Below are 26,702 nucleotides of genomic sequence, written 5' to 3' on the forward strand. Positions count from 1 at the left end.
CGTGTAGTGTATGTCTGCTTTCCACATTTATGGCTGTTTGTGCGCTTACAGGTGCTGAATGTTGCTGTTTGTTTCTCTATTTTTAGGATTATATTTAATTTTACGATGAAAGGGCAGTTCAGTTCCTGTCAATGCAGCCATCAAAAGTGTGACCTGCAGCCTGTTATCTGAGCTCCATGAGTACACTGAAACTAATGTCTTCAATATTAGATGAAAGATTGTTTAATCGCTTTGATCCGTTTGGTTTTGGCATCACTACCAGTTTACAGTTCAAAGGCTTCAATCTGCTTGGTTCTTTCTCTGTTTTCACAGGTTTCAGATTATGCTCCAATCTACGTTGTAATACTCTTAACTATTTCAGAGGGCTGCTTTCTCTGCGGTTGTCCTTGAAACTTGGCAAAATCATCACTTGGCAGACTAATGTACCTATTTGCAAATGGTGTGCTCATTTGTTTGCGTGTCATGAATATGAATACCATTTGACTCATTCAATTGCCACCATATCTCTTTTGGGGAGTATCGCGTCTCACATATAAAACTTGTTTGTTTTGGTTCGAGCCTGCAGACGGAGCCAAGTAAACAGTTATCCAGACCTCTGACAGAGAGGATAAGGGCTCCGCTCTGTCAGGACAACCAGGAAAGTGAGATGAGACTGATGGATGACAGGACTCCTTGTCCGGCCAACCATGCTGCTGCTCTCTCATTTGGCGGTGTGTCACATTAGCATTCGGGCTGTTGCTTTTTTCCAACCACTGAAATGAATCACAGCTTATTACAGCAATGAAAGTGTCACGACAGAGTTGATTAAATAATGCCTTAATGAATTACTGAAACAGCATAGAAAAAGACTAATAGAAAAATAGCACACAATAAAAAAAAATAGAGAAGAGAACACGACAAAACAGTAACAAATAGACAAAAAACAGGACATAGACAACATAAGAAATTAAACAAATGCTAACATGCTAAATGTTTAAAATGTTAACATCTTAGTTTAGCATGTTAGCATGCTGACATTTACTAATTGTATTGGCCAAGCTACTCTGACTTGATTGTAGCACTAGATGAAAAGTTAGATGATCACCAAAATAATTATAATTCATCCTGAGGGGAACATGACAACAAGTCCTCCAAATTAAATTACAAAGTCTGTTGTTTGTAACTGAACTGCCCTTTAGAAAGACACAAGCTTTTTCTTATCCGATGCCCATATGGGCAGGACCACATCATTTGTCCGTGCCTTCCAAAACTGTAAAAAATCACTGTTGAAAAATGATTGTTTGGTTAGGTTTAGGCACAAGAAAAACTTAGTTAGGGAAAGATCATAAGTCCTTAGTTGGTTAGGAAATATTGTAGTTGAAGATTAGGAGACCTTTGTTACCATGGATACAATAGCTAAATATGTGATTAATCCATCCATCCACCCAGACCTCCACCCTACACTAACTTTGTTGGTCTATAATATCATTCCCTGACTACATCCTTTGCTCCTGTTGGATGAGTCATAACTCATGGCTTTTGGACAGTCTCGCACATGAATGTCTGTACCAAATTTCATGGCAATCCCTCAAAACCACAAATGTCAACCTCATGGTTGCTCTAGATTAAAAATCAGGGGGTCACCAAAGTCAGTGAGCTTTATCCTCTGGGGACCATGTATGTCTTTACAACAGATCATGTCAAACAATCCAATAGTTGTCAAGATACTACAGTCTAAACCAGAAGGTGGACTGACAGACCAACCAACCAACCAACTAACCGACAGACTGACATTGCCATCCATAGAGCCACGCCACCAGTATGACTAAAAAGTAAAGCAAGCAAATGGGTAGCAGCAAAACAGAATAGAGTAAAGTAAGAGCAGAAAGTCATCTAACCAACCTAACCAAAGAACTGTTTGGAGTGAGGCAGTGTGTGAAGGTGAGAGACTATTTGGACCTGAGAACCGGACAGCTGGCTGTGCAACTCGCAGGGCAAAGAGGAGAAGATGATCATCTGTTGTGGCAGCAGCGCCCAGCAGGGTTGTTTCCCAACTGCAACCCCATATGGGAATTGTGGGATTGATTGGGACTGGAATGAGAAAACATAAAGAGGGCGCACGAGAGGAGGCTCTCAGGGAAGGTGTGTGTGGGGGGGGAGGCGTCCAGTAACTCTGCGGCCATGATGACGTGTCTCTCACAATCCACCTGACACACACATAAACACACAGCGAGAGCTTCATATTTCTTTTAACTAATAATGCTGGGCTAGCAGTTCAGCAGACAGAGGTCGTTGCCATATTGGATAATAATAAGATTGAGCTTCAACTGATAACTTTTTCATGAATTTCATTACTTTCCTGCCCTTTCCCCACTTTGCCCTATAGCTCCCTTGACCTGTTTATCGTTTGGATTTCAAAATAATTTACCTACAGTATATCACCTACTGTAGTTGCATTATTAACGCTCACAGATCAGATTTTATTCTGGAAAAAAAGAGCAAGTGTCTCTGTTTTGGTTCATAACTTTTGGATTCCCCATGAAGTATACATCAGCTGCATGCTGAGCTCAGCAGTCTGACCGTTTGACACTCTCTGAACAGGCAATCTGGTCTCGCTCAGGCCCCCGCCATGCACAGTGTGTGTGAACGGTGTGTGCGGCTGGTAGTGGCAGCTACAATTGTGTACATGTGTGTATGTGAGGCATCCAAACGCCCAGTCTTGCACTTGCCACGTTACCACTTAGGCTCCATATCATCAAGCTTCCTGTCACTGGCATGAACTAAAAACAACAATAACAAACACAACACCAACACTTGTTTACATGTTGTCATCTCAAGAAGCCTGAGTCTGGCAGCTGAGCTGTTCATCCTCACAAGGGGGGTTGCTATGTATATCAGGCAGTGTTGATGAGATTGGGGCACATGCATCTGTTCTAATTTTCTGCTCAGGGGAAATCCTTTCATGGAAAAAAGAAACTGTTTTCATCTGTTTATAGCAGCATAAATAAAATTCCAACAAAGACATTTTTCCTTCAGGATTTCTCCGTGTTTTGTTGCATCATTTTACCCTGTACCTTCACAAGTCTTCCAGGGCCTCAACCTGGCAAAGAATACTTTATATTTATATATAATAAGTGTAGATTGATAGATTGGAGTATAAATAGTGATCATGACAGAATAAAGGTGTTTGCTTCATGTGGTGTGTATTTGAATATGTATATTGTGTTTTAGTCCTGTGTTCACTGAGGCTCCACCTTTTCACAACTTGTGGGCTGTGATCCCTGATTAAATTCTCACGTTTCTCAGATGAAAATAAGAACAAACAGATTTCTAATTAAACTGTGTGTAATCTGGTGAGTGACTGCTACAGTATGTATTCCCCAAATTCCTGAATAATTACAAGGTTAAAACTGATTTAGAATATCTGACTTTTCCCTCATGACAAACACCATTGTGCTCAGATTTGTTACACTCGTACAAAATCAATGTAGTACATGCTTTTACATTCTAAATGCAATCTAGAATTATTATTATATTGATTAATCAGATCAGCGCTCACAAATTATAGTCAGGATTTAATTTGGACTCAAATGAGGGTGCAAGATGTAGTTTAATGTTAAATAAATTAAACAACTCTAGTCTATTGTTGTGAGGAGGCACTAATACTCTTCTATTCTAACAGCCCAGCCTATTCCAAACTTGATCACTTATTTAACACACACGCACACGCACACACACATACATAACATAAACATATGGACTGCCAGAGGTCACCCTTTATCATGAATTTGACATTTCTCTTCTTAACCTATGATCTAGCCTTGCAGCTGGGATTCTCTGTTTATCCTCCGTTATGTAATATTCTTTATGTGTGGCCTACTAACTGGTTGCTACTAGAGATGCACCGATTACAACTTTCTAGGCCAATTCTGATTTCCGATTTTTCATTGAGTTTGACCAGCCGATACCGATTTTGCATAGAATTCAAATAAAGAATTCATTCATTCAAATTATTTTGCATAGAACATAGAACATTTTTTGAACAGATAATCTATCGCTATAAAATAAAACTATATAAATTACTCCTGGTGTGGGAAATTCACTGCATTTCGATGTCTTTGTACTCTGCACAATGACAATAAAGTTGAATCTAATCTAAAAAAAAAAATAAAATAAAATAACGGTTACCTCGGAACAATCCAGCAAATAGACCGTACCCTAGAGTGCTGTTACCTACACACAGTTTAGCAACAAAACTAAAGGCTGAGGGAAGATTACTACGTTTTTAATGTTGGTTTGGAGCGGTATGCATCCCCACTAACCTGGAAAGCGTTTTAAACAGTAACGTTAATACAGCGTGTCGGAGGAATACAGCGTCTCCTGCAGTGGGCATCAGAGACATGGACCGTCACCGCAGCATTTGCTAACGTTAGCTTCTTGTCTCATCTGGGGTCTGATAAACAGTAAATTCATCAAAGTCAGCGTGCCCAACGCTATTTTCCGATAAACTGTAGCTGTGAGTGCGGTTTTCTTGTTCCAGTTGTTCAGCCTCAGAGGGGAGAGAGAGCGGCTGACCGTTCGCCTGAGATCAGTAGAGCAAACGGCTCTACAGAGTCTATATAATTACGACTTTATGACATTTCATAAACAACTGATGGAGCGGCGGTGCGTGTGCACGTGCGATGCTGATGTTGCGCGATGTTTATCATGCGGTGCCTGAGTGCATTTGACCGGCATAAAATCGGCATATGTCAGACTGACCGGCCACTCTCCGGTTTACCTGTTTATTCCTTTCCTCTTTGACTTCTCATGCTCTCCCACACAATTGATGTGTCTTCTCCACCAAAAATGTAACATTATCTCCAAATCACAATTGTGTAAGTATTAACTGATGTCTGATCATACAGCTTGATGTTTAATACGGGTAATCTACGGGTAGTTCCTACATTTTCTACTGAATCTCTGTTTTTAGAAGTTTGTTCAAACAAAGTGCTGCATCTCCCTCTGCCCACGAGCTGCTGTACTTTCATCCGCATGGACTGTTTCACTCATTTTTATTCCCATGCCCCTTTAATAAATGATTAGAATACAAGAGGCATAACTCAACACTTTAGTGTCCTACACAAACATACAACACAGAAGAGCACTAACTGGTATCTTTTAGTCTCAGCTTGTTAACTATGATGTTTATTTAGTATTTTCTTGATAAATAAAAAAATATATGCCTTTTTGGCTCAGTCTAATTGTTTATCTGATGTTTGCTTTCCTTTTCACCTGTGAACCCTCAGAGAGTAAAGCTTAATTTTGTAGTAGTTTTAAGTAAAATTTTGAGTTCTGAAGATGGACATATTGAACAATGACGAAATCATTTGAAAATAGATTCCTGCCTTAATTTGATACATTTTGATAGTCATTGAGCAGAAAATAAAACTTATATCTTTCAAAGGAACGCCAACTGCCAACAATTATGTCTGAAATGTGGGTTCTGCCTTATTCATTGGAGTTCATCCAGAAAACATCAAACAATTGGAAGTTGAGAGGCAACCTTTATTGGCCACACAGAAAAGAAATCAGAGAATATTTCCTTGACCACAGAAGGAAAACATGCCCCACATACTTTGTCTTGCATGCTTTGCTGGCATATTTCAGCTCCAATTTGATTTCCTCTACCATTCAATGTTTTATTTCCTTTCATTATCTCAGACCAAAGACATTTCTACCACTGTCTAAGAAAACCAGAGCTTTACTGAAATAAAGGGATTTTTCACATTATATTTGTCTTGTCCTGACCAGGTTCTTTGACTGTTGAACTTGTCCAATAGGGTTTTTTGCCCTCCTATCAAAATAAGCACATTCCGTTCCATTAACATGGTGGCAAAATTAATGTATCACAGTTATGAAAGCTGGAGATTTAGAGCCGTCTGTGACACAAACACAAGACACTTTACTGTAATGGCTCATTAGTCTTCTTAATTATCACTGTAGACGCTAATGGTGACATTGTGTTTGTGGATGTGCTCATCTTTAAATATGGCACCATAATTGCAACTGTTTTACAATCAGTTAAAGGATTTTTTCCCCATTTTCTTTTGCATTGTCCCGATTCGACACTTTGAGACATCTGGCCGATCTGTTCTCTTGCAATTTGCCAGCTTGAAGTAAAGCAGAACGCACTCTGATTGAACTTGTAACTTGTGGATGGAGTTTGTAGACTTGAAGCTATAAGCTGATGTTTTGCCCACTAAGTTAAGCAAAAGTCTGAGGTTGATTTGTTTAACCAAGAAACTACAGAGAGCAATTTAATGTGAGGACTCAGCTATTAGTTGTGTTTGGGATAACTCTATGAAGGCCACAACACATTTCAATTTATTTACCACAGTGAATGTATAAGGCTTAGTCTACTTTTAATGGCAAATGTTCCAGATGACTATCAACAAACCATTGGTTTCTGAACCAAGCTTTCCCCTCCCTCCACTTTATATCTACACAGATCTATCCAGAGCCTTGTATACAGAGAATAAATAGACTTTTATTAACATAGAGAGCCAAAAACCCACACTTGGAATGACAGAAAAAGAGATAAAGAGATCAATGACTGTAGCTACGACAAAGAGGTGGCTGGGAGGTGGCACTAAACACGTTAACAACGCTGTGTGAATCAGTCACTCGGATCCCTCTACAAAACAGACAAAACTTACTGACAGTAGAGCCTTTTATAAATTTACAGTATATTCTCCAGTGATATGGTGGTGGATGGGGTTGTGAAGTTTTCTTCTTGCTGTCTAGCCATTGTCTGTGGTGTCAGAGATTCAAAAGTCACTTCGCTCTTCATCTTCAGTGACCACATATGTACAACGAAGTCCAACAAGGTACATAAATATGGGTATTTCATTTACAGCAGTTAGACAACTTTTACATGACCTGTTTCCTACAATTAAAGCAATGGCTTTTACGTGTAGTGACAGACCACTTGGTTAATAGATGCACTTATAGTTCAGCATACAGTATTTGACTGCACTTTAGAAAGATGCCTGTGCATTTTGTGTAACTGGTCAACACCAGTACATACTAGTCTAGTTTCATTGTTTCATACACTGTCTGAAACTGTTGTGTATATAATATGTTACAGATTCTATTGGCTAAAATAAAACAGGCAAGATAAAGTGAAAAGTGATGCTAAATAAGCATTCCTAAAAGCAAATGAAGTTGTGTCCAATGGTATGGTGATCGAAGTATGAAAGCCAAAACAATTAAATTTACAGTGAAACATCTCATTTTATTAACTAACCAATATCATTACGGGGATGGTACATCATCAGAAAAAGCCTAATTTCCGTACTAAGAGTTAAGAAGGTGAACAATTGGCATGAACCCAAACTGAGGTGATATTTGGAAATTGTGTGTGTGTGTGTGTGTGTGTGTGTGTGTGTGGATTTGTACATACAGGACAAAAATAGTTGCGATGAGTGAAATGAACTAGAGAAAAAGCAGTGAGGTGGACTGTGGTGCTGTATGAGTCATTGTGCAGTAAATTAAGCAGCTTTCTAAATGAATAGTGCAGATAAAACACTGATATTTACACTGTTTTCAGGGTGAAGACAATTAGCTGCCACATTATCTTCACCTTACTGATATCTTACTTAATGTAAAAAAGAAAATCTACACAGTGTACTCCTCTACTGCCCCATGATTCCCAACCTTTTGCCTCTAGTCTCCCCAGGTTTGCTGTTTAGTCTGCATGCCCAACCTATTTTGCTATTCTAGATATGAACAGTTTGTCTCCGACATTAGGACAGAGTGTGACAATGAATGTATGTTTCTATTCTTAATTTGGAATGTGCTAATGTCACATAATGATTTGTCTTTGTTATTACTTATTTATCAATCATGAATATTCTGTTTCCTGATTGGCTCAATTCAGCAGCTTAGCAGAGCTGCAAGGCTCCATTTACATTCTTGAGTTTCTTGAGTTAAATTTTCTCATGAAACACTGTGTCGCCCAGCTCCTTTCCAATGGGGTGCCCAGACTGTAGGTTGAGAACCACATACTCCACCCTTCATTGTTTCCTTCCCACATCCACTTTCTCTCTTAATCTCTTCTTTAAACCTAATATTCTGCTGTTTTCCTTCTCTCTCTCCTGCTGCTGCTGCAAACAGCTATGTGAAGTCCTTGGAGACGGCCTCTATGAAGTTGGGTGCTGACATAAGGATGGTGAAGGTACAAATGATGGAGAAGAGAGAGAAGGCCACCAGGCACAGCCGGTCCACCACCGCTGCTGCAAACTTCCACTCGCTGCAGATGGCCTCAGCCTTGTCCTGGTCACGGAACCGCTGGGCTATGTATGACACCTCATCCAAGATGCGCTGGATCTCTGGTGGGGGAATGCTGACTCCCATACCAGGTCCAACTCCCATCCCCAGGCCTCCAACACCACTGCCAACTCCTCCAGGGGGCTCAGCCTCATCACTGAGGGAGCCACGGGCACGTCCTCCTAGTGCTACCCCGGAGTCGCTAGAAGGTGGGCAGTGTGGGCTCTCTATGGGGTGGTAATTGCCGAAGTAGTGGCTCATGGAACCGTTGGTGGTGCCTGTGGGGCAAGGTGGGCAGGATGTCTGTGAGAGGGGCATAGTGAGGCTTGGTACAGTGCCCATCTCTAGAGAGCTGGTGCTGGTGTGGTGCTGGGAGGTGTGACGGTAGCTGTAAACAGGCCGCTTGCGCTCATCGCCAGGTTGTTTCATACGGAGAAACCATGCACACCAGTTCAGCAGAACCACGCGAACCTGAGGGGAGAGAGGGAGCGTCAGTGGTGCGCGCGCATACACACACACACACACACACACACACACACACACACACGATCACACACTTAAACAAACATTGACATTTGTTCTAAATGTTATCAATGACAACAGAAATGATTATCTGATTAAATCATTTGTAGTCACTCACCCACTTGGGCATCTTGCCTCCCTGAGGGTCATGATGGTGAAACTGCAGGACTATAACTGTCACCACCACAGACATTCCCACTATCATCATGGTGCTGGCAAAGTACTGGGCTGCCGAGTACACAAAAAACATCAACATACTTTTTTGCTCAGAGATAAGGTCATGCCTACCCCATGGTCACAGTTAATGAACACGAACAGGTGAAACATTAAGAAAAATAGGTTGATTTCACACTGTGAAAGGAAAGCAAGTCTGATCAATTTGTGCAGTTGTATTGCCAAGAAAAAAGATGCACTAAAACGGGGGAAATAAAATATGTGCAAAAAATGTGACCAAACAGAGAATGGGGGTAAACAAACCAAAAACAGTAGAGAGAGAGAGCAAGAGAGCGAGAGAGAGAGAGAGAGAGAGAGAGAGAGAGAGAGAGAGAGAGAGAGAGAGAGAGAGAGAGAGAGAGAGAGCGAGAGAGGGAGAGAGAGGCATCTAAGGGCATACGTGTCATGACTGCTTTATGGTCAACCACTAATCACTTTGGTTTTCTTTATGGAAGAAGAGTCAGAAGAAGACTGCCTAAAGATATGATGTACAATAATTCAAAACATAACTGTGAGACCTTCGGTCAGGAACCACATTGTTGATCATGGCTGAACTAACTAAATTAAAAATGAAAGCTCAACAAAATTAAAATCAACTGAGCCAAATAGTCTTGAAACGGATAAGACAGGTCTAACTAAATGAGCAAAAATTAAATGAACACACTATGCTTATCTGGTGATTAAGGGCTGATGATAAAAGACATATGGCCTAATGCTGGCAGCAGTGTTGAACAGTTGCTTCATGTATTCAAGGTCAAGCAGCTACAATAACTCATATCCACACTCAGACATTGTGTTGTAAAGGAGCATGAGTCATTTTAACAATGCTGCTAAAAGTGTCCCAGTTGGCCTTGTGTTGAGGTTGAGGGAAATAAAAAACACAGATAAATCACTCTATTGACTACGCATTTATCAAGCTTTTCACAGCAAGGGTAGTTATCATCACATTGATGTAGTGGTGACCATGTTCAGCATGAGCAAACACGACTCACATCAATACACTCATATAATGAACAGTTGATATGTACAGTATATTTCATTTTGCCCAAGTGAGACTGGTATAATACTACAGTTGTAACAATACATTGATTCAATGATCAACCATCCAATATCATCGATGCAAAGTGAAAATATCGATACATATCATCATGTTTAAGCTGCGCGTTGATTTTGAAATTCCCACTTTATATGTATTCTTTTTATTAAAAAGAATAGTTTGTAATTAATTTCATTTCAGTGTCTGGAAGAAACAAGAAATAGTCCAATTATATTTTAGTTGCTTTTTGTGAGTTGATATTAATGTAACTTATTGTGTTAAATGGGCATATGATATTGTCTATTATTACACGGCTTGGTTGAATACTTAATTCTGATTGATTAACCATGGATGCAGTTCTGATCAGTCTGGAGGACAACCATCAATGAATGGTATCAGAAAGAGGTCCTGCTAATTTATAAGCTGTGGCAAAAAGTGGAGCAAGATCCTGTCCTCCTGTAGTGCGATTTGCAAAAATCCACAGCTCCCTGTTCAGATGCACCAATCAGGGCCGGGGTGTCTAACTGCTGGATGTCAATCACTGCTCATGCACACGCATTCATTCTCCCTTGTGGGGGGAGGGGCTTAGGAGACTGTTTTGGGCTTTAGCAGAAAGGGAGGAGGGACTGAGAAGTTGTCGATTTTTTTGGCTAAGTCCTAGATCTTCGCAATCCTACCTACAGCACCTTTAATGTGAATTATAACGCTAAGTAGGCTACAGCATTATCATTGTTATGGACGCAGTGTTCCAACTGTAGAGAATACAACCCAGACTATTTACAATTTTCTCCACACACACCATCCAGGAGCGCTGTGAATGATGTATAGACGCCCTCAGGCTGCTCAAACCAAAGCCCAGCCAGACACCAAGATGGGTTTTTATTTATGATTTTTTTTCAGGACAGCATTTTATATATATATATATATATATATAGGTCAGGCCTACATTTAAAACACTCAATAAGCGATGCATGTTTTATATTACTGGTGTTTACTGAAAGTGCAGGAAATTGTCAGAGGCACAGTCAAGTTGTTACTGTAGACTGGTCAGTAATGTTTGTAGGTTGATGTACTAAATCGATATTACAGTCTCTTTAGTTTGACTGTTTTTTATAGAGCCTTTTCCACTCTGTTAGTGAAGTTTTTTCACAAGGTAAACACATATCAAGGATAGCTCTGGTGAGATATATTGCATCTGTTAAAAAAGATGTCTGTCTGGAAAAACATTCTATCCGGTGATTCTACATTCATGCACACTTAAACATGTTACACACACACACACACACACACACACACACACACACACAACCCACCGATGAGAGGAACAGAGTCCGACGTGGCAGGCATGATTTCTGCTACCAGAAGCATGAAGACAGTTAACGAAAGGAGCACAGTGATGCCTTGAGACAGAGATTGAGAGAGACACACACAGGGAGAGAGAGACAGAGAGAGAGGGAGAACATGAGTATATACACATAATGATGTGATCAGAGTCACTGGTGTATGAAATCATTCCTGTAATTACTTATGTATGTAATCAGTTATGTTCCAATGACTACAACTATTTATCAGATGCTGGCTCCTCTGATGTGTCCAAGGTAGGTTGCAGCTCCAGAAATCCCTTAAAGGAACATGCCGACCGAAGAGTTAGATAAGTCCATACATACCCTTCTCATCTCCGTGCGTGTCGTAACTCTGTCTGGCGCACCCACCGCTAGCCTCGCTTAGCAGATCCTGGAGGTAACCGGCTCCAATTAGCCTACTGCTCCCAATAAGTGACAAAATAACGCCAACAGTTTCCTATTTACATGTTGTGATTTGTATAGTAACAGTGTGTACAAATAAGATCACATGAGACACAGCCATCTTCTATCCGTATACAAACTGGGAACTATATGCTCAGAAGGCGAAGCAGTGCTACTTCTGCTACTTGGGCGGAGTGATTTGCTCGCAGCACACGAGAAGCCCCGTGCTGAGGAGCAGAGAGCAACAATGGTGCTTTTCAGGTGTTGCGCACATCACTCCGCCCAAGTAGCAGTACTTCGCTTTCTGAGAATATAGTTCCCAGTTTGTGAGAAGGGTATGTATGGACTTATCTAACTCTGGGGGATACGGTGAATAAGCTAAAGTCCCAATAAGTTGACGTGTTCCCTTAAACACTTTGACTTTGTAACTGTTGACTGCTCATTCATAGATGGCTATTTATCAAAACTCACTGGCACTGACAGAATTCCAAAATGCATTTAGTGGCAAGCCTCTTATTTTCAAATTTAATTATTCCATGGAGATTTGACATGCATGTATTCATGGCTTGCTATATGATTCATAAAGACAAATATGCATGAACAAATCTGTGAGTGTGCTTTAATATGTTTATATATTGGTGTACAGTTCTGACTGTATTTGTATTAGCTTGAACACCTTCAAACTAAAATTTGTATATTGCTCTTGGTGGAGTTTTTTATTTACCAAATGCCCTGTACTGTACAAACATCTTCACCTTCTTTCCATCTTTCTTCTTCAGATCAATAACACGTTTTATAAACATTTTGGAAAGCAAAGTCATTTCATGTGAATAATATGTGTTCACCCAGAGAAATCTTTTCTCCAGAGTCTGCTGGTAGCAGGAAGACCAGCAGGGCCAAGCCAGAGATCAGCACACATGGGATGAGCAAATTGAGGCCATAGTAAAGCGTCCGGCGGCGCATGGTGACCGTGAATGTCACATCAGGGTAGGGCTCCTTACAGCACTCATAGTACAGCTCGTTGCGCTTGGCTGGCACACCTAAGAGCGGGGCACAGGGCATACAGGTCAGGTAGAATTGTGTGGACTAATAAAGTCATTCAAGATTTAAATAGCTTCTATAATGTGTGTAAACGAGAAAACCAGATAGAAGAAATAAAGAGTCTAAATGTTTCATGGGATGTATTACTCAGACCAAGCTTTGAACTTTGCTCTGCCTTTATTTTATCATTGTATTGTTAGTAAAAATGTTCAGCATCCAAAAAAAGAAGAAAAAAAAAAGCTAAAACGGTTTTTAACAGCTGAACTATCTCCCCTTGAACTACAACTCTGGGGATGTGGTGTGCTGCTCTCACACATGGGCTGGCTACCCACCTGCCAACGTGTCAAACATTCCTATTGCATGCCATCTGCTGCTGTCTGACACCCATTTCCAGCTAACCATCACCCAAGGGGCACAGGGATCTGCTGCAGCTCTGTCCCAGCTGGAAACACCCCACTTGGGAAGTCTTCCAAAAATTCTTCCCTTTCCAGTTAATCCAGCTACAACCATCCAAATGATGTCCCATCAAGAAATCTTTTATATAAAAAGACTTTGGACACAGGAAGTTTGCGAGGCCTGATCCCGGTGTAATAAGGAGGGAGCACAAATGAAGAGAGGCTATTTATGGATCCATAGGTATTTTACTCTATAGCCTGTAAAGCATTGTCCTGGTCAGTTATGTTTGAATATTTTTTCAATTATTAAAATCATGGAAAATATTGACTCAAGTAATCTAGTGAGGGAGTATCCACTATTTATTGCATAGGCTGAATACAGCAGCCATATTTTTTATACCACCTGAACTAACGTTTAAAGTTTTGTTTTCATCTCATCTCAGGATTTAGATGGAGAAATCTTAGGAGACAACTAGAGAAAAGTTTTATGTTAAAATATACTTATTATATTATACAATTACACTGGATTCTCAAATACAGCGAAAACAGTGCATCTCTCTTACCCACAAGGTCCCACTCCCCGTTGGGTATATAGGTGGATGTGTCCACATCCAGCATCTGGAGGTCCAGCAGCCAGCCGTTGTGCGTCCAGGAGCCAAACTTCAAGTCGCACTTTTGGACGTCAAAGGGGAACCAACGCACGTCAATGTAGCAGGTGCTCTTCAAGATCCCAGGGGGGATGTACTGGCAGTAACCTGACGCATTTACCAGTACGTTGGTGTGGAAGGTGGCATCAAACCGCTCGTCCGCACTGGGGAGACAAAAAGAGAGAGTAACGTGTATGTGCACCTTCGAAACATTTCATCATTTTGCTGTGAGCTAAAGCTCTATTTTGCTGAAATCTTTTTATTTATTTTTTTATTTTTATTGATATATTGAATTATATCATAACATTATATCACCTACATACATCACCTTTCAAGTTAATATGGCTAACTAGTTAGTCAACAGTTGCTTATTTACACAGCCAGCAGTTACGGAGCAACGTTTTCATTCATTTTGAGTCGTGTTTCTGGCCACCTAATGAATCTAAGTCTAACATTCACTCTCTTTTGGCTCTGTTTCGGTTCTCTACCAACTACCAAGAAAATGCCTAGACACCTTACTTTAGACCCACTTTTAGCTCTGGCACTCCAGTTGAACTCTAATTAAGAATTAAAGAGTAGCTCATCTGGTGTCGGCGAGAGTGTGAACTCTTGAATAAAGTGCCAGAGGCAAAGTCTGAACTCAGACAGTGTCTTGTTTTGTTTTCTTATACAGTATATGGCCAAAATCCTGTTCCTACAAATTGATTCTCCACTGTAGAAACTAGCTTTTAGGAGTTATCTCCTCTCCTCTTCATTGCTACTTTTTATTATGCAGGCAGCTGAAGAGAATAAAAAAATCAGTTTAGACCAGGAAAACTATGAAAGCAAAGTATAGAGAATACAATTTGTCATTGTGCTATATTTGTTTTGGATTATCCTTTTATCTCAAACAGATAAACTAATGTTATTTAATTGAATGCCTTAGTCATCTGGATTTACATGCCCCCATTTACAGTTGCATAACCAGTTTCTCTTATCTATTTTCATCAGCCAGGTTTTATATTTACTCTCAGTTGTTCACACAGAAGACAGTTTTTTCTCACTTGTTGTCAGTCTGCATGGAGGTCATTGAAATCCTCCACAGGATAGTCATATACAAAATCATTTAGGGAACAAGAGCATTTATAAAATCTCCACCTATTTCATTACTCTGAACTAAACGGTTTTGGATTTTGAAAAATGTGTAAACACATTTTAGTCCAAAAAGTACTAAAAGAAAGAATCCCTTTGAACATATTAAAATTTGAAAACAAGGAGGCAACCAGTCAGTAGCATTTAATCCATTTACTCGTTCATATTATTGCTATAAGTGTCTTAACATTTGAACGGACAGCCTTAGGCAGTAGCAAATGGCAGTAGAATAAAAATGCCAATTCTACACAAACACTGCATGAAGAAAAAAGGAAACAACAGATATTGTAGCGAACAAATTGGGACAAAAAGGGCACTACCCCTTTCTGTTAGGCTTGCTGTCATTTGAAGGTAGTTGGAAAGAATGAAAAATATTAGTGTATATCATTCCATGAAATGTCCATAACACACACATGCGCGCAAACGCGCAGGGGTGCACGCACACACACACACACACACACACACACACACACACACACACACACACACACACACACACTCCTATCAGTAAAGTCCTGCATTTGTCATCGTAGGCCATTCAAAATACAAAAGCTCATTGAACAGCTGACAGTCCTTTTCACTTTACAATCCACACCAACTTAGAACTAAAACCCAAACACTGAACTCTATATACATATACAGCATAAAGGCACACACAATACACCTATACATGCACACACAAATCAACACACACATACACACACACTAACACAATGCAATCCCCTGCAAGAGAGATAACGCCAGTGTGTCTGAAACATCCTGGAGTCTCATTCAGCCCCGACAAAAGAACGTGGCAAGCATCTTAAAAGAATTTGTAGATGGACCCGTTTTATTTGTCACCACCTTTGCTCAAGATGGAGTGATTTATCTTTTTTCAAGGGCTTATGTGTGGTAATTTATTTCTCTTCTGTGTGCAGGTTGCTATCAGCTGTGGCTCCGGGTGCTGGGGGAGGGATGTGTGGGTTGGCCAAGGCGGAGCTATGTGATGAAGTATTAAAGATTTGGCCTTACTTCATCTGGAGGTGTGCACTTTCTTGCAATCAGCTCTTAAATACATTACAGCAGAGCATGACCTGGACTGTATGTGTGTATTGGAGAGTACATACAGTACAAGTTGTATATGTGCAGAAAACGAGAGAAAAAGTAAGATTTGAGCTTGTTTCATGTACTGTTTCAAAATATATATCTACTTTATTGTAGCTTGCTTCAGAAAATGTCCTGAAAACAATTGTTTCATCTAAATCAGTCATTGACCTCATGACTCATTTTAAACCTGAAATATGCATACAACTGGACAAGTGATAGCCCTGGGAGAACGGGACCACAACAGAGAAAAAGTACTGTGGACATGTGAGAGTTGGGCAAGGTGGAAACAGAGACTGACCGACAATGATAATGGTGGCAGTGACAGGTTTCTGCACCATGGGACATGAGTCACCAAAGCTTTCTTCTCACTAACTCTGCTGCGCGCACACACACACACACACGCACGCGCACGCACGCACACACACACACACACACACACACGCACGCACGCACGCACGCACACACACACACGCACACACACACACACACACACACACACACACACACACACACACACACACACACACACACACACAAAACAAAAAAGAGGAAGCCATAAAGCAAAGCATTATTCTGAGGCAGAAAGAGATCAGTGCCGGATGGAATAAATAATGCACTGATCTTTAAGGAGAGGTCTCAATGCCAGACTCAGAAATAATATGTAATATACCAATATTATGTACCTTTAAAGTCAATATTTAACTTGCATGCGTTTTGTTGATGCCTGCCATCAGGTTGCACAGCATGAAAGAGCAACAAGGAATACTACAGAACACTATTAGCTTTGAAAACTCCAGCATGTAAAATAATGTTATGTTACTAATTAAAAGTGAACATGATTATTATTGATTATACTTACATATTCACTTATGTATCACGTGTGTATCATGGGAGCTTCATTATTGTTGATTAGCAGAATTTCAGTGTGTCATCAGGCACTCCATTGTCTCTTTGGCTTCTGGATGCTGACTTTGTCAAGAAAGAATAAATTCCATAGGAAGGTACTGACACTTGATACCCCCAATATGCACTTTAGTACATCTTTGTGCACACAAACATACAAATAGTTCAGGCTCTTGCTAATCATGCTGATATCAGCTCACTAGTCTGTTTCCAATTCAGGGTGTTATAAGGTTTGACCTCATTCAAAAATTCACAGAAAAGTATTTTTACTGTCAGATCTTATTTGTAGGGTCTTTACAAACCTTGTTCCAGATGAAAATGCACTTTAAAAACACGCAACTAAAAACATTGCATATTGTATTTTTCTATTTAATTAATCACAGAAATGTCAACAAATCCATTCATCTATCCATTTATTCAACCATCCACCCATCTAAAAGAAAATCAAAAAACCCTTCAACTATCCCTTTATTCAATTAATTTCCCTTTCATCTTCATGGCCTGTCACAATACCTGGTTGTATCTACCGTCCCTGCTGGCAGAATTAGGATTCTGTCTGTGTTTTACCTGAGTTGGACGTCCTTCATGTGCCTCATCGATTTCCAGTCAAGTGAGACCATTGACTTATCCCTCTAATGAGAGAGGAGGTCAATGGCTTACATAGCTGTTTTAGATCTGGATATTCTTTTTCCAAACACTATCATCACTCAGACACACACCACACACCACACACACACACACACACGCACACGCACACACGCACACACACGCACACGCACACACACACACACACACACACACACACACACACACACACACAGCAGACGAGCCGGAGCCAACATAAAGTTTACAGTTGGTTCTCATCAGTGAAGTGGAGGAGCGTCATCGTAAACATGCATCTCTGTCTCAGTGGAGGCTACGTGCATTTGTCCTCTTGTCATAACCTTCTTATGAATAATAAAATATTTAACTTCTCAATATCAAATAGACCAATATCTTGAATTGTTTATCGGAAGGTTCCGTTTTCATGAGCTGAGTTTAAAAAAATATATGTTTAAGCAGTACTAATATCAGTCTGAGCCATGGAAGATGCCAGCTGTCAATCACAGAACAAAATCTTTGTAAATATGGTAAACAACAAAATATTTTGCCCAGGCAGTATGCATGGATACGGGCAGGGTGGTAATCCATGTCTCACAGATTATCCATGTGTGAAACAGTGTAAGCACAATTGATCTTAAAATATGCATATCTCTCAAGCAATTTGAGAGAAATATGAGAGATTCCACACTGGGATAATATGAACAAAGTGACTCATTACAGACAATACCGGATTTTTTTGATTTTTTTTTTTATCTCACTCTTCCTTTCTTGAACACATTACATATTGAGATGGCATCTGACCTCGACACTCCCAAACATCATTAGCTTCATATTAAAACAATAAAAATGAACAAATGGATTGATGGTGAGCTCTTACAGAGCTGCATGCTAATAAGCCTGCATGCATCTGCTATTCAACACAGTAAGACTAGTGTGTTTTATGGTTGCACACTTATGGCCCACGGTGTAATGACGTGTGTTATGTCAAGAGTGTGCGTCTATTTGCAACTAGTGTGCATGTGTGTGAACAGATATTTACTGTGAAAACACAGCACAAGAGCAAGAGCAGCCGACAAACTAGCAAGCCACAAACAGGTAGACTGAGAAAAGGGGGAGAGTAAAATGCTGACACCTTGACAGACAGAGACAGGTAGCTGGGATGATTTATAAAGAGGAGTCAGTGAAGGCAGGGAACGGGAAAAAAATGGAGAGAAAGAGTTGATTGAATAGAATGAATTATAGTGAGACAGTGAGTTATGAAAGAGAGACAGAAGAAGACACAATTTGAATGAGATGAGAGAAAAGATGGTAAGACGGGATGTGTGATGGAGGTAGAGAGGGAGGAGTGGAGGCAGAGGGTAAAAGGCAGAGAGAAAGGGAGATTAGCATGGGTAATCCTGGCAAGGTCTGAAAACTGAGCTTTTAAAATTTGGGTTAATACCTCCAAACCTTTGTTTTGTCCTCGTATTCCCTGTGATGTGTGTGTGTGTGTGTGTGTGTGTGTGTGTGTGTGTGTGTGTTTGAGTGTGTGTATTGGGGGGAAATATGGTCATTTTCTCCATTAACTCAGTAACATGGGTGATCAACATCAACTGCAAAGCTGTCTGTCTCTCTTGACCTCACTTTATCTGTTCAAATAAATCAAATCTTCTGTTTTACAAGCTTCTCAACTCATTGTATCTGTGTCATTGTCTCTCTGTTTGTGACTGAATCCTCTTTGTATTTCTTCCCCCTCACGGGTCTCAGACCCGATCATCCATCTCTCACTCAAGCATGGAAATGCAATGCAATTAGTTGTTCTGGAGAAAAACAACTGGCCTACATTTCAAATTAACTTGAGAAGCCTTGCAAAGAAGCATGAACAACAGTGGATACAGCCTGACCTGAATCAAAAAATGCAATGAGCCAAGCTCAGTTATTAAAATAAGGGCCTGAACCAGTATGTCTTGTTAATTCTTTAAAAAAAACAGACATTTTTGTTTTAATGCAATGAGAAATGACCTGCAGCATGTTGACATCAATAGCTCTTTATGCCTTCATGACACTAGTTTCTTTATTATTAACAAGCAAGTCCAAATTCAATCATCAAGGAGATTGACAGCCTTTGTCAGCCACTGCAAGAAGACTGAACGGCAGTTTGAATTGAGACTGTTGATATTCTGTCAATGATTGATGATTGGAGGAGTGTAACATCACTTGTTAATTCTATTTCAATTAATTTCAATAAAGCAAATGAATTGTCAAAATGGTTGTTCTTTTAATACTAGGGCTTTCAAACGAAAAAAAAATTCTTAATCGTGATTAATCGCTGAATTTCTATAGTTAATTAGACAGGTCTGCAGTTAGTTGCCACCCATTTTGCAAGAGCGGTAGTCATTTTTTTGGATTTGGTTTCATCCACAGGTCGGCAAGTAGCACTCTCCAAAATAGTGCTTTGCCTGAGCTCAAGCTTGACGTGCTTTGTGATATTTTAATTCGGCTTTACACAATGTGCATATGGCTTTTGACTTGTCTACCGAGCCGTCCGAGAGTTTTGGAAAATAAAAAGCGCCATTCAGAATTGTGTTGCTGCTGTCTTTCTCCATCATGCCTGCAGCGTGTAGCAGCAGGATGTGTTATGAGGAAGTATGGCAGCGTGATGATAAGTAAAGGTGCGGCAAAGGGTCAAAATAGTAGCCTAGCTAGATTCTAGTGATTTTAGAACAGCTAAGGGGCGTTGTTAGGCACAACGTGAAGCCGAGTGAAGTGTAAAATAAATTAATAAATGGCGGCAGGCGATTAATGCGATTAAAAAAAATGAACGCGTTATGCTCGGCCCTTAATCAAATTGCGATTAACGCGTTAATGCTGACAGCCCTATTTAATACACATCTTTTCTTTTCTAAAAGAAAGCTTTTGGAACAAATTCCCATCAGTGGGGAAGTCATAGTCAATTAAATGCAGTTTTCAAAGTTTTTAAAGCGACCCATCTCCTCCTGCTAACTATGTCACTGGGTTTTGTGTTTGGTTTGGTGTGATCTTATCACATTGGCTTAAAGTTACCCTGACACTGCTTTGGTTTTTGGGGATTAAAACAGAATCAATAAAATAGAGGTGCATTAAGGATTAGAGTGATATTTTAATCACTGACAACCAATAATAAAAATAGTAAGAAAACATGCCAGGTGTGTTTATCTGCTGGACTGATAATGGTGGATTACAACACCTATTTTATCAAGTTTGACAACAACAACAACAAAAATGAAATTAAACTAAAACAAAATAAAAATAAATAAAGGTCACAACTCTTTTTGGCCACCTGTGGGCAGCGGAAACAAGTTGTAAACACAGCCTTGACATATCACATTTCAAGTTGATATGACAAACATGTTAACAAGCAGCATATATCTACATTCAGGCATGACTGAGCAACTATATCATTCATTTGGAGTCATTTTTTAGTTAAGTAATGTATTTACTGTAAGTTCACTATTCACTCAGTGAACTAACAGTACAGTTGTTAAACTCACAATAAATCTAATTATAACAAATATTGCTGCTTTAAGAAAGGTAGTTATGAGCAGGAGAAAGCAGCTCTGACCTGTTGTAAAGGAGGATGTCAGGGGTCCAGATCTGGTCTGAAGGGAATCGTAGGTTCTGGACACCGGGGTAGTTTTCTGGATTCCAGCTAAGGTAGATGTCTGTCCAGTACTGTAAACAGAAAGAGAGAGAGAGAGAGAGAGAGAGAGAGAGAGAGAGAGAGAGAGAGAGAGAGAGAGAGAGAGAGAGAGAGAGAGAGAGAGAGAGAGAGTTTTCACTAAACTTTAAGATGATCTTAAAATAAATTTTAAATAGTTGCAATAACTTTCACTGCATGTAGTAATGAGCAATGGCTAGTTGAAGTAATCTAATTGAACTTTTACAAATTAATGGCACATTCAAGAGAAATAAGAAGGGCTGTATCTTGCCAAAAAGGGAATGAAAATGGAGGGGTAAAACGATTCTTGCAGTATTACGGTTTTCAAAATTAAACAGCAATTCTGAAGTTATCAAGGAATGGAACACAAATGTTATTCCTGTAAGCATGTTTCTAACCATGCAGGCACACCTGATGGCTTAAACAATGTAACAGTCTATCATCATTTACAGCCTACTATCTACATTTTTAAGCTATAAAATGGCAACACTATCGGATAATGAGCTAGAGACGGTTCTTCTCTCTGCTTCATGAGAATGTGTTATTTATTTCAGGCCACCCCGTCTAACCACAGCAGAAGTCAGGATTTTTACTTTATTAAACAGTAGGCACCAAGCAAACTGTGTCCTACTTGAAACTGTTGCACAGAATAGTTTGGCCCGAGGCTTTGAAAATGTCTGTGGAAATTTTTGCCTGTTGGCATTAAATCCATTATCTATCAAGTTGACTGGCACTTAATCCTCCTCCTCTTCTTTTTTCACTTTCTGCTTGACAATCTGCTTGAAGTGATGTTTTCTTGAGTATGCTGATGCCAGCATTGAACACGGACACACACAAAACCACTGTCTCTATTTCACACACGGTCAGCAACTGTTGGCTGAGATCCAGTATTGAGGATGAGTGTTCTGTTAAACTGTGAGCTCTGAAAATAATTGCAAATAGCTTAAAATACTTAGATGAAGGAGCTAACACTAATACTAACTTGATATACAGGCAATATTAGATTATTAATATTTATTATAGACTGTGAGTAAGTACAAAGAAATTATCCAGGAAATAAATTGCAAATCTGGATGTGCATGGTTAAAATTTGATATCATCAACAAGCACTTAATGTAGTGGCGCTAGTAATTTCAGAAACAGTCACAGTGTCATTAGAAGAGATAATTGTGTAATAAACCAAAAATAAAACACATGAAATTGATAACGTGCCCTTCTCAAACTTTGACTCACCAGCTGCAGCCAAGCGTTGGTCATCAGCACTTGGTTTTTCTCATCCTGAGGACAACAGAAAAAAAGAAAAGGAAAAGAGAGAATACGTTTTTCTTTTGTATAAGAAAAGACAACCAGGGCAATCCATATTTAATATAGTGGAAAAGGGCTTTGCCATTAGCAAGTCAGGGCAGTTGCTTTGCATATCCAAAGAACAAACCAGGCTTTGTAAATGTGTATAAAAGATGGTTTTATGTAACCAAGTGTAGTTCTGTTGAATGGTTTCACAGTGCAGCCATCTGACAAATTACACAAGCCTTTCAAAACTAAAATACTGTAGGTCCTAGTGGATTTAAACAAAGGTAATGAACTGTAAAATGACATGCATGAAAAACATCTAATCATATTCAGACATAATAACATCACAAAAGGAATGCTCTAAGTGTTTCTTTTCTCAACTCACTGATGCACAATGAAAAGATTTGCAGCAGGTTTATCTGTGTCCATTTATTTATTTCAAGTGTGCAATACATGCCAACAGTTAAACATGCTCTTTAAAGGTTTTGAATGTTATTGTGTAATTATGTATTATCTTAAAAGCACTACTGCAAGCACAATGATAACAGAGATTGATCTTAACTGTATTTTCTACAAAGGAGGCAACAGCAAAGAATCCTCAGCAATTAAAAAATGTAAAAGCAACTATTTTAACATATTTCTATATTTTAAGTCTGAATATATGGTTTGCAACTTATATGTTGTATGTTCTATATGCTGCTGATGGTTTGGCAAGGACATTCCTGTAAAATGAATTTGTAATCTCAGTGAGACAATATCCTGGTTAAAAACATAATTATTATTAAAAGTTGTTATTAACAGTAAGTAATTAAGTTAAGTAAAATAACGTAGAAACAATGCAGTTTGAAGCCTATGTCTTTGCCTATATATATACATATATATATATATATATATATGTCTATATTATATTAAATAATGAACTTCAGAAATGTTTATAAAGTGTACTTATTGCATTTGGGAAATTATGTTGCTAATATTCTAGCTGCAAGGTGAAATTAGCATTTCTGCAAGCTTCAGAATTTCAGCTCCAAGTGCAGAGTGAAAAAGTCAGAATGCCTGCACTGAGGAGAGGAAGGCTGAAAGAGATCAAAGAAGTTTCCTTTTAAAGCATACTGCGTTTGTTTATCCATGTATGTATTCAGCTCTCTCTTTTTGTCCTTTTTCTGAGCGTGGGGTTAAAAAACGTGGGCAGTGGGCACATATGGCAAATCCTTCTATAATGTCTTTTCTTTAGGCAGATGACCCAGATGATCTAGTAAAAGTCACAGCTGAAAGTAATACTTGGAAACGTGTGTCTCTTCAGAGATTTTGAATGGCCCAGTGATTTGTTGGTGTGTGTTTGCAATTTGTTGAAATGGGTCGTATAAAATGTATTAAGACTGTACCCTAATCAGAATATTGTCAGTCAAACCCCCAGGTATTGAGTATCAAGCAACACTTTATTGAACTGGGTTCGGCAAGACAACTCAGATATTGACAATGGCAGCGCATAATGCTACAGCTTTACTTCCTCTGTTTTACCCTTTAAATAAAAGCCCAACATAAATTCATTCAGAGCATTTCGCTGAGAGGCAACCCAATATAATAGCTTAAATTACGCTTACAACATTGTTTTGCCGACACTACATATTAGAAGGAGCGCTCACTCTGACTGACAAAAAAAAAACTGATCGCTTTGTGTGGATTCTGCGAAGCACTTTGTGTTACAAGTGCTATACAAATAAAATCTGACTGATTAATTGATTTAAGGTCAGAGCATCAGATGCCTGCTGCATTATGTGGATAGTGAGCACACATTCCATACACACACAGACTTCACTTTTCTTAACTACTTTATTATATTTATTGTCAGTCATTGTACCATCAAAAGGTCAATCTTGTATATTAATAAGTATTCGTCATCGGCATATTCATTTGTCTTGTTATCTATAGATTTTTGTTTCTATAAATGCTTAACATTATTACTGATGTCTTTTCTTCAATACACTTTTCTTAACATTTATCTTCTGTTTCAACATGAATATTTGTGTGTGTTTATATGAGTCTCTATATGGACAGATTTACCTAGAACCTGACCTAGAAACATGTGAGCACCAGTCAGTCAACAATGTTTACTTTAAAGCTGATGAATAAATAAGTTGTATGAACATCTGTGTTCCCTAACAACAACTGAATAGCAAAGTTACAGTGTACTAGTACAACTCTGGGTCTCAGCACATCAGTTACTGCTACATAATTGAAGCAATCCCATAAACTGACAAGGTATTTTTTTGAAATTATTTTTTTTCTGTTTCTTATATTGATGTTTATAAACATCTGGAGGCTACAGCAAAGAATACAAGATATTTGCAAAAAAAATGGGCTGAAAGAGGTTTTAAGTACAAACCCCAGTTCCAATGAAGTTGGGACATTGTGTAACACGTAAATAAAAACAGAATACAATGATTTTGCAAATCCTTTCCAACCTATATTCAATTGAATACACTACTAATGTTCAAACTGATAAACTTTTTTTTGTGCAAATATTCACTCATTTTGAATTTGATGCCTGCAACGCGTTCCAAAAAAGCTGGGACAGGGGCAACAAAAGACTGGGAAACTTGAGGAATGCTCAAAAAACACCTGTTTGGAACATTTCACAGGTGAACAGGTTGATTGGTCATGATTGGTTATATAAAAAAGTTCACAAGCAAAGATGGGGTGAGGTTCACCACTATGTGAACAACTGCATGAGCAAATAGTCCAAAAGTTTAAGAACAACGTTTCTCAACGTACAATTGCAAGGAATTTAGGGATTCATCATCTACAGTCCATAATATCATGAAAAGATTCAGAGAATCTGGAGAAATCTATGCACGTAAGCAGCAAGGCTGACAAACAACATTCAATGCCTGTGATCTTCGATCCCTCAGGCGGCAGTGCATTAAAAACCAACATCATTATGTAAAGGGTATTACCGTGTGGGCTCAGGAACACTTCGGAAAACCATTGTCAGTTAACACAGTTTGTCGCTACATCTACAAGTGCAAGTTAAAACTCTGCCATGCAAAGCGAAAGCCATACATCAACAAAACCCAGAAACGCCACCGGCTTCTCTGGGCCTGAGCTCATCTGAGATGGACTGACGCAAAGTGGAAAAGTGTGCTGTGGTCTGATGAGTCCACATTTCTAATTGTTTTTGGAAATCATGGACATCATGTCCTCTGGGCCAAAGAGGAAAAGGACCATCCAGATTGTTATCAGTTCAAAAGCCAGCATCCGTGATGGTATAGGGGTGTGTTAGTGCCCATGGCATGGGTAACTTGCAAATCTGTGAAGGCACCATTAATGCTGAAAGGTACATACAGGTTTTGGAGCAACATATGCTGCCATCCAAGCAAAGTCTTTTTCAGGGACGTCCCTGCTTATTTCAGCAAGACAAAGCCAAGCCACATTCTCCACGTGTTACAACAGCGTGGCTTTGTAGTAAAAGAGTGCGGGGACTAGACTGGCCTGCCTGCAGTCCAGACCTGTCTCGCATTGAAAATGTGGGGCGCATTATGAAGCACAAAATACGACAACGGAGACCTTGGACTGTTGAGCAACTGAAGTTGTACATCAAGCAAGAATGGGAAAGAATTCCAGCTACAAAGCTTCAATGATAAGTGTCCTCAGTTCCCAAATGCTTTTTGAGTGTTGTTAAAATAAAAGGTGATGAAACACAGTGGTAAACATGCCCCCAACGTGTTGCAGGCATCAAATTCAAAAAGAGTGAATATTTGCAAAAAAACAATAAAGTTTGTCAGTTTGAACATTAAATATCTTGGTTGAAAAGGATTTGCAATTCATTGTATTCTGTTTTTATTCACGTTTTACACAACGGTTTGTAGATTGAAAGGTGTCTTTTTTAAATTAAAATTCAGTCTCTCTTCAGTCTCTATCCTTGCTGTGTTCCAGAAATCTAGTTTACCCAATATACAGTATAAACATCTAAACTACTGGCTAAGCGTTAGTGCTTTGCTCAAAGTGTTAGTGACAACATTCAAATTCTTTCATTTTACTCCCTACCATATTTTCCCAACCACTCAGGGCATATGCAGATGGCTTTTGCCCCATCCTCCTTTTACAGTATAATGGACACATAAC

The 26,702-nt window shown here is 39.3% G+C and overlaps 1 protein-coding gene and 1 long non-coding RNA gene across 2 annotated transcripts in view; one reads left to right on the forward strand and one right to left on the reverse strand.

Annotated features, from left to right (window-relative positions):
* Positions 1 to 513: 513 nt before the first annotated feature.
* On the forward strand, positions 514 to 25,803 carry LOC116052403. Its single transcript, XR_004105590.2, has 4 exons — positions 514 to 523; positions 6,231 to 6,242; positions 15,154 to 15,156; positions 25,260 to 25,803. It is a non-coding gene; the product is annotated as an uncharacterized LOC116052403 (long non-coding RNA).
* Positions 7,164 to 26,702, reverse strand: part of LOC116052396 (neuronal acetylcholine receptor subunit alpha-7-like) — a 35,333-nt gene continuing 15,794 nt past the window's right edge. Inside the window, exons 3-9 of the mRNA XM_031303063.2 lie at positions 22,521 to 22,565; positions 21,192 to 21,301; positions 13,805 to 14,052; positions 12,651 to 12,845; positions 11,374 to 11,460; positions 8,930 to 9,039; positions 7,164 to 8,760 (exon numbers count right to left, since the gene is read on the reverse strand). Of these exons, the coding sequence (XP_031158923.1) occupies positions 8,137 to 8,760; positions 8,930 to 9,039; positions 11,374 to 11,460; positions 12,651 to 12,845; positions 13,805 to 14,052; positions 21,192 to 21,301; positions 22,521 to 22,565 (1,419 nt within the window). The 3' untranslated portion in view covers positions 7,164 to 8,136. The remainder of the gene's footprint in view (positions 8,761 to 8,929; positions 9,040 to 11,373; positions 11,461 to 12,650; positions 12,846 to 13,804; positions 14,053 to 21,191; positions 21,302 to 22,520; positions 22,566 to 26,702) is intronic.

The sequence above is a fragment of the Sander lucioperca genome, chromosome 1 (genome assembly GCF_008315115.2).
Source record: "Sander lucioperca isolate FBNREF2018 chromosome 1, SLUC_FBN_1.2, whole genome shotgun sequence".
Lineage (NCBI taxonomy): Eukaryota > Metazoa > Chordata > Actinopteri > Perciformes > Percidae > Sander > Sander lucioperca.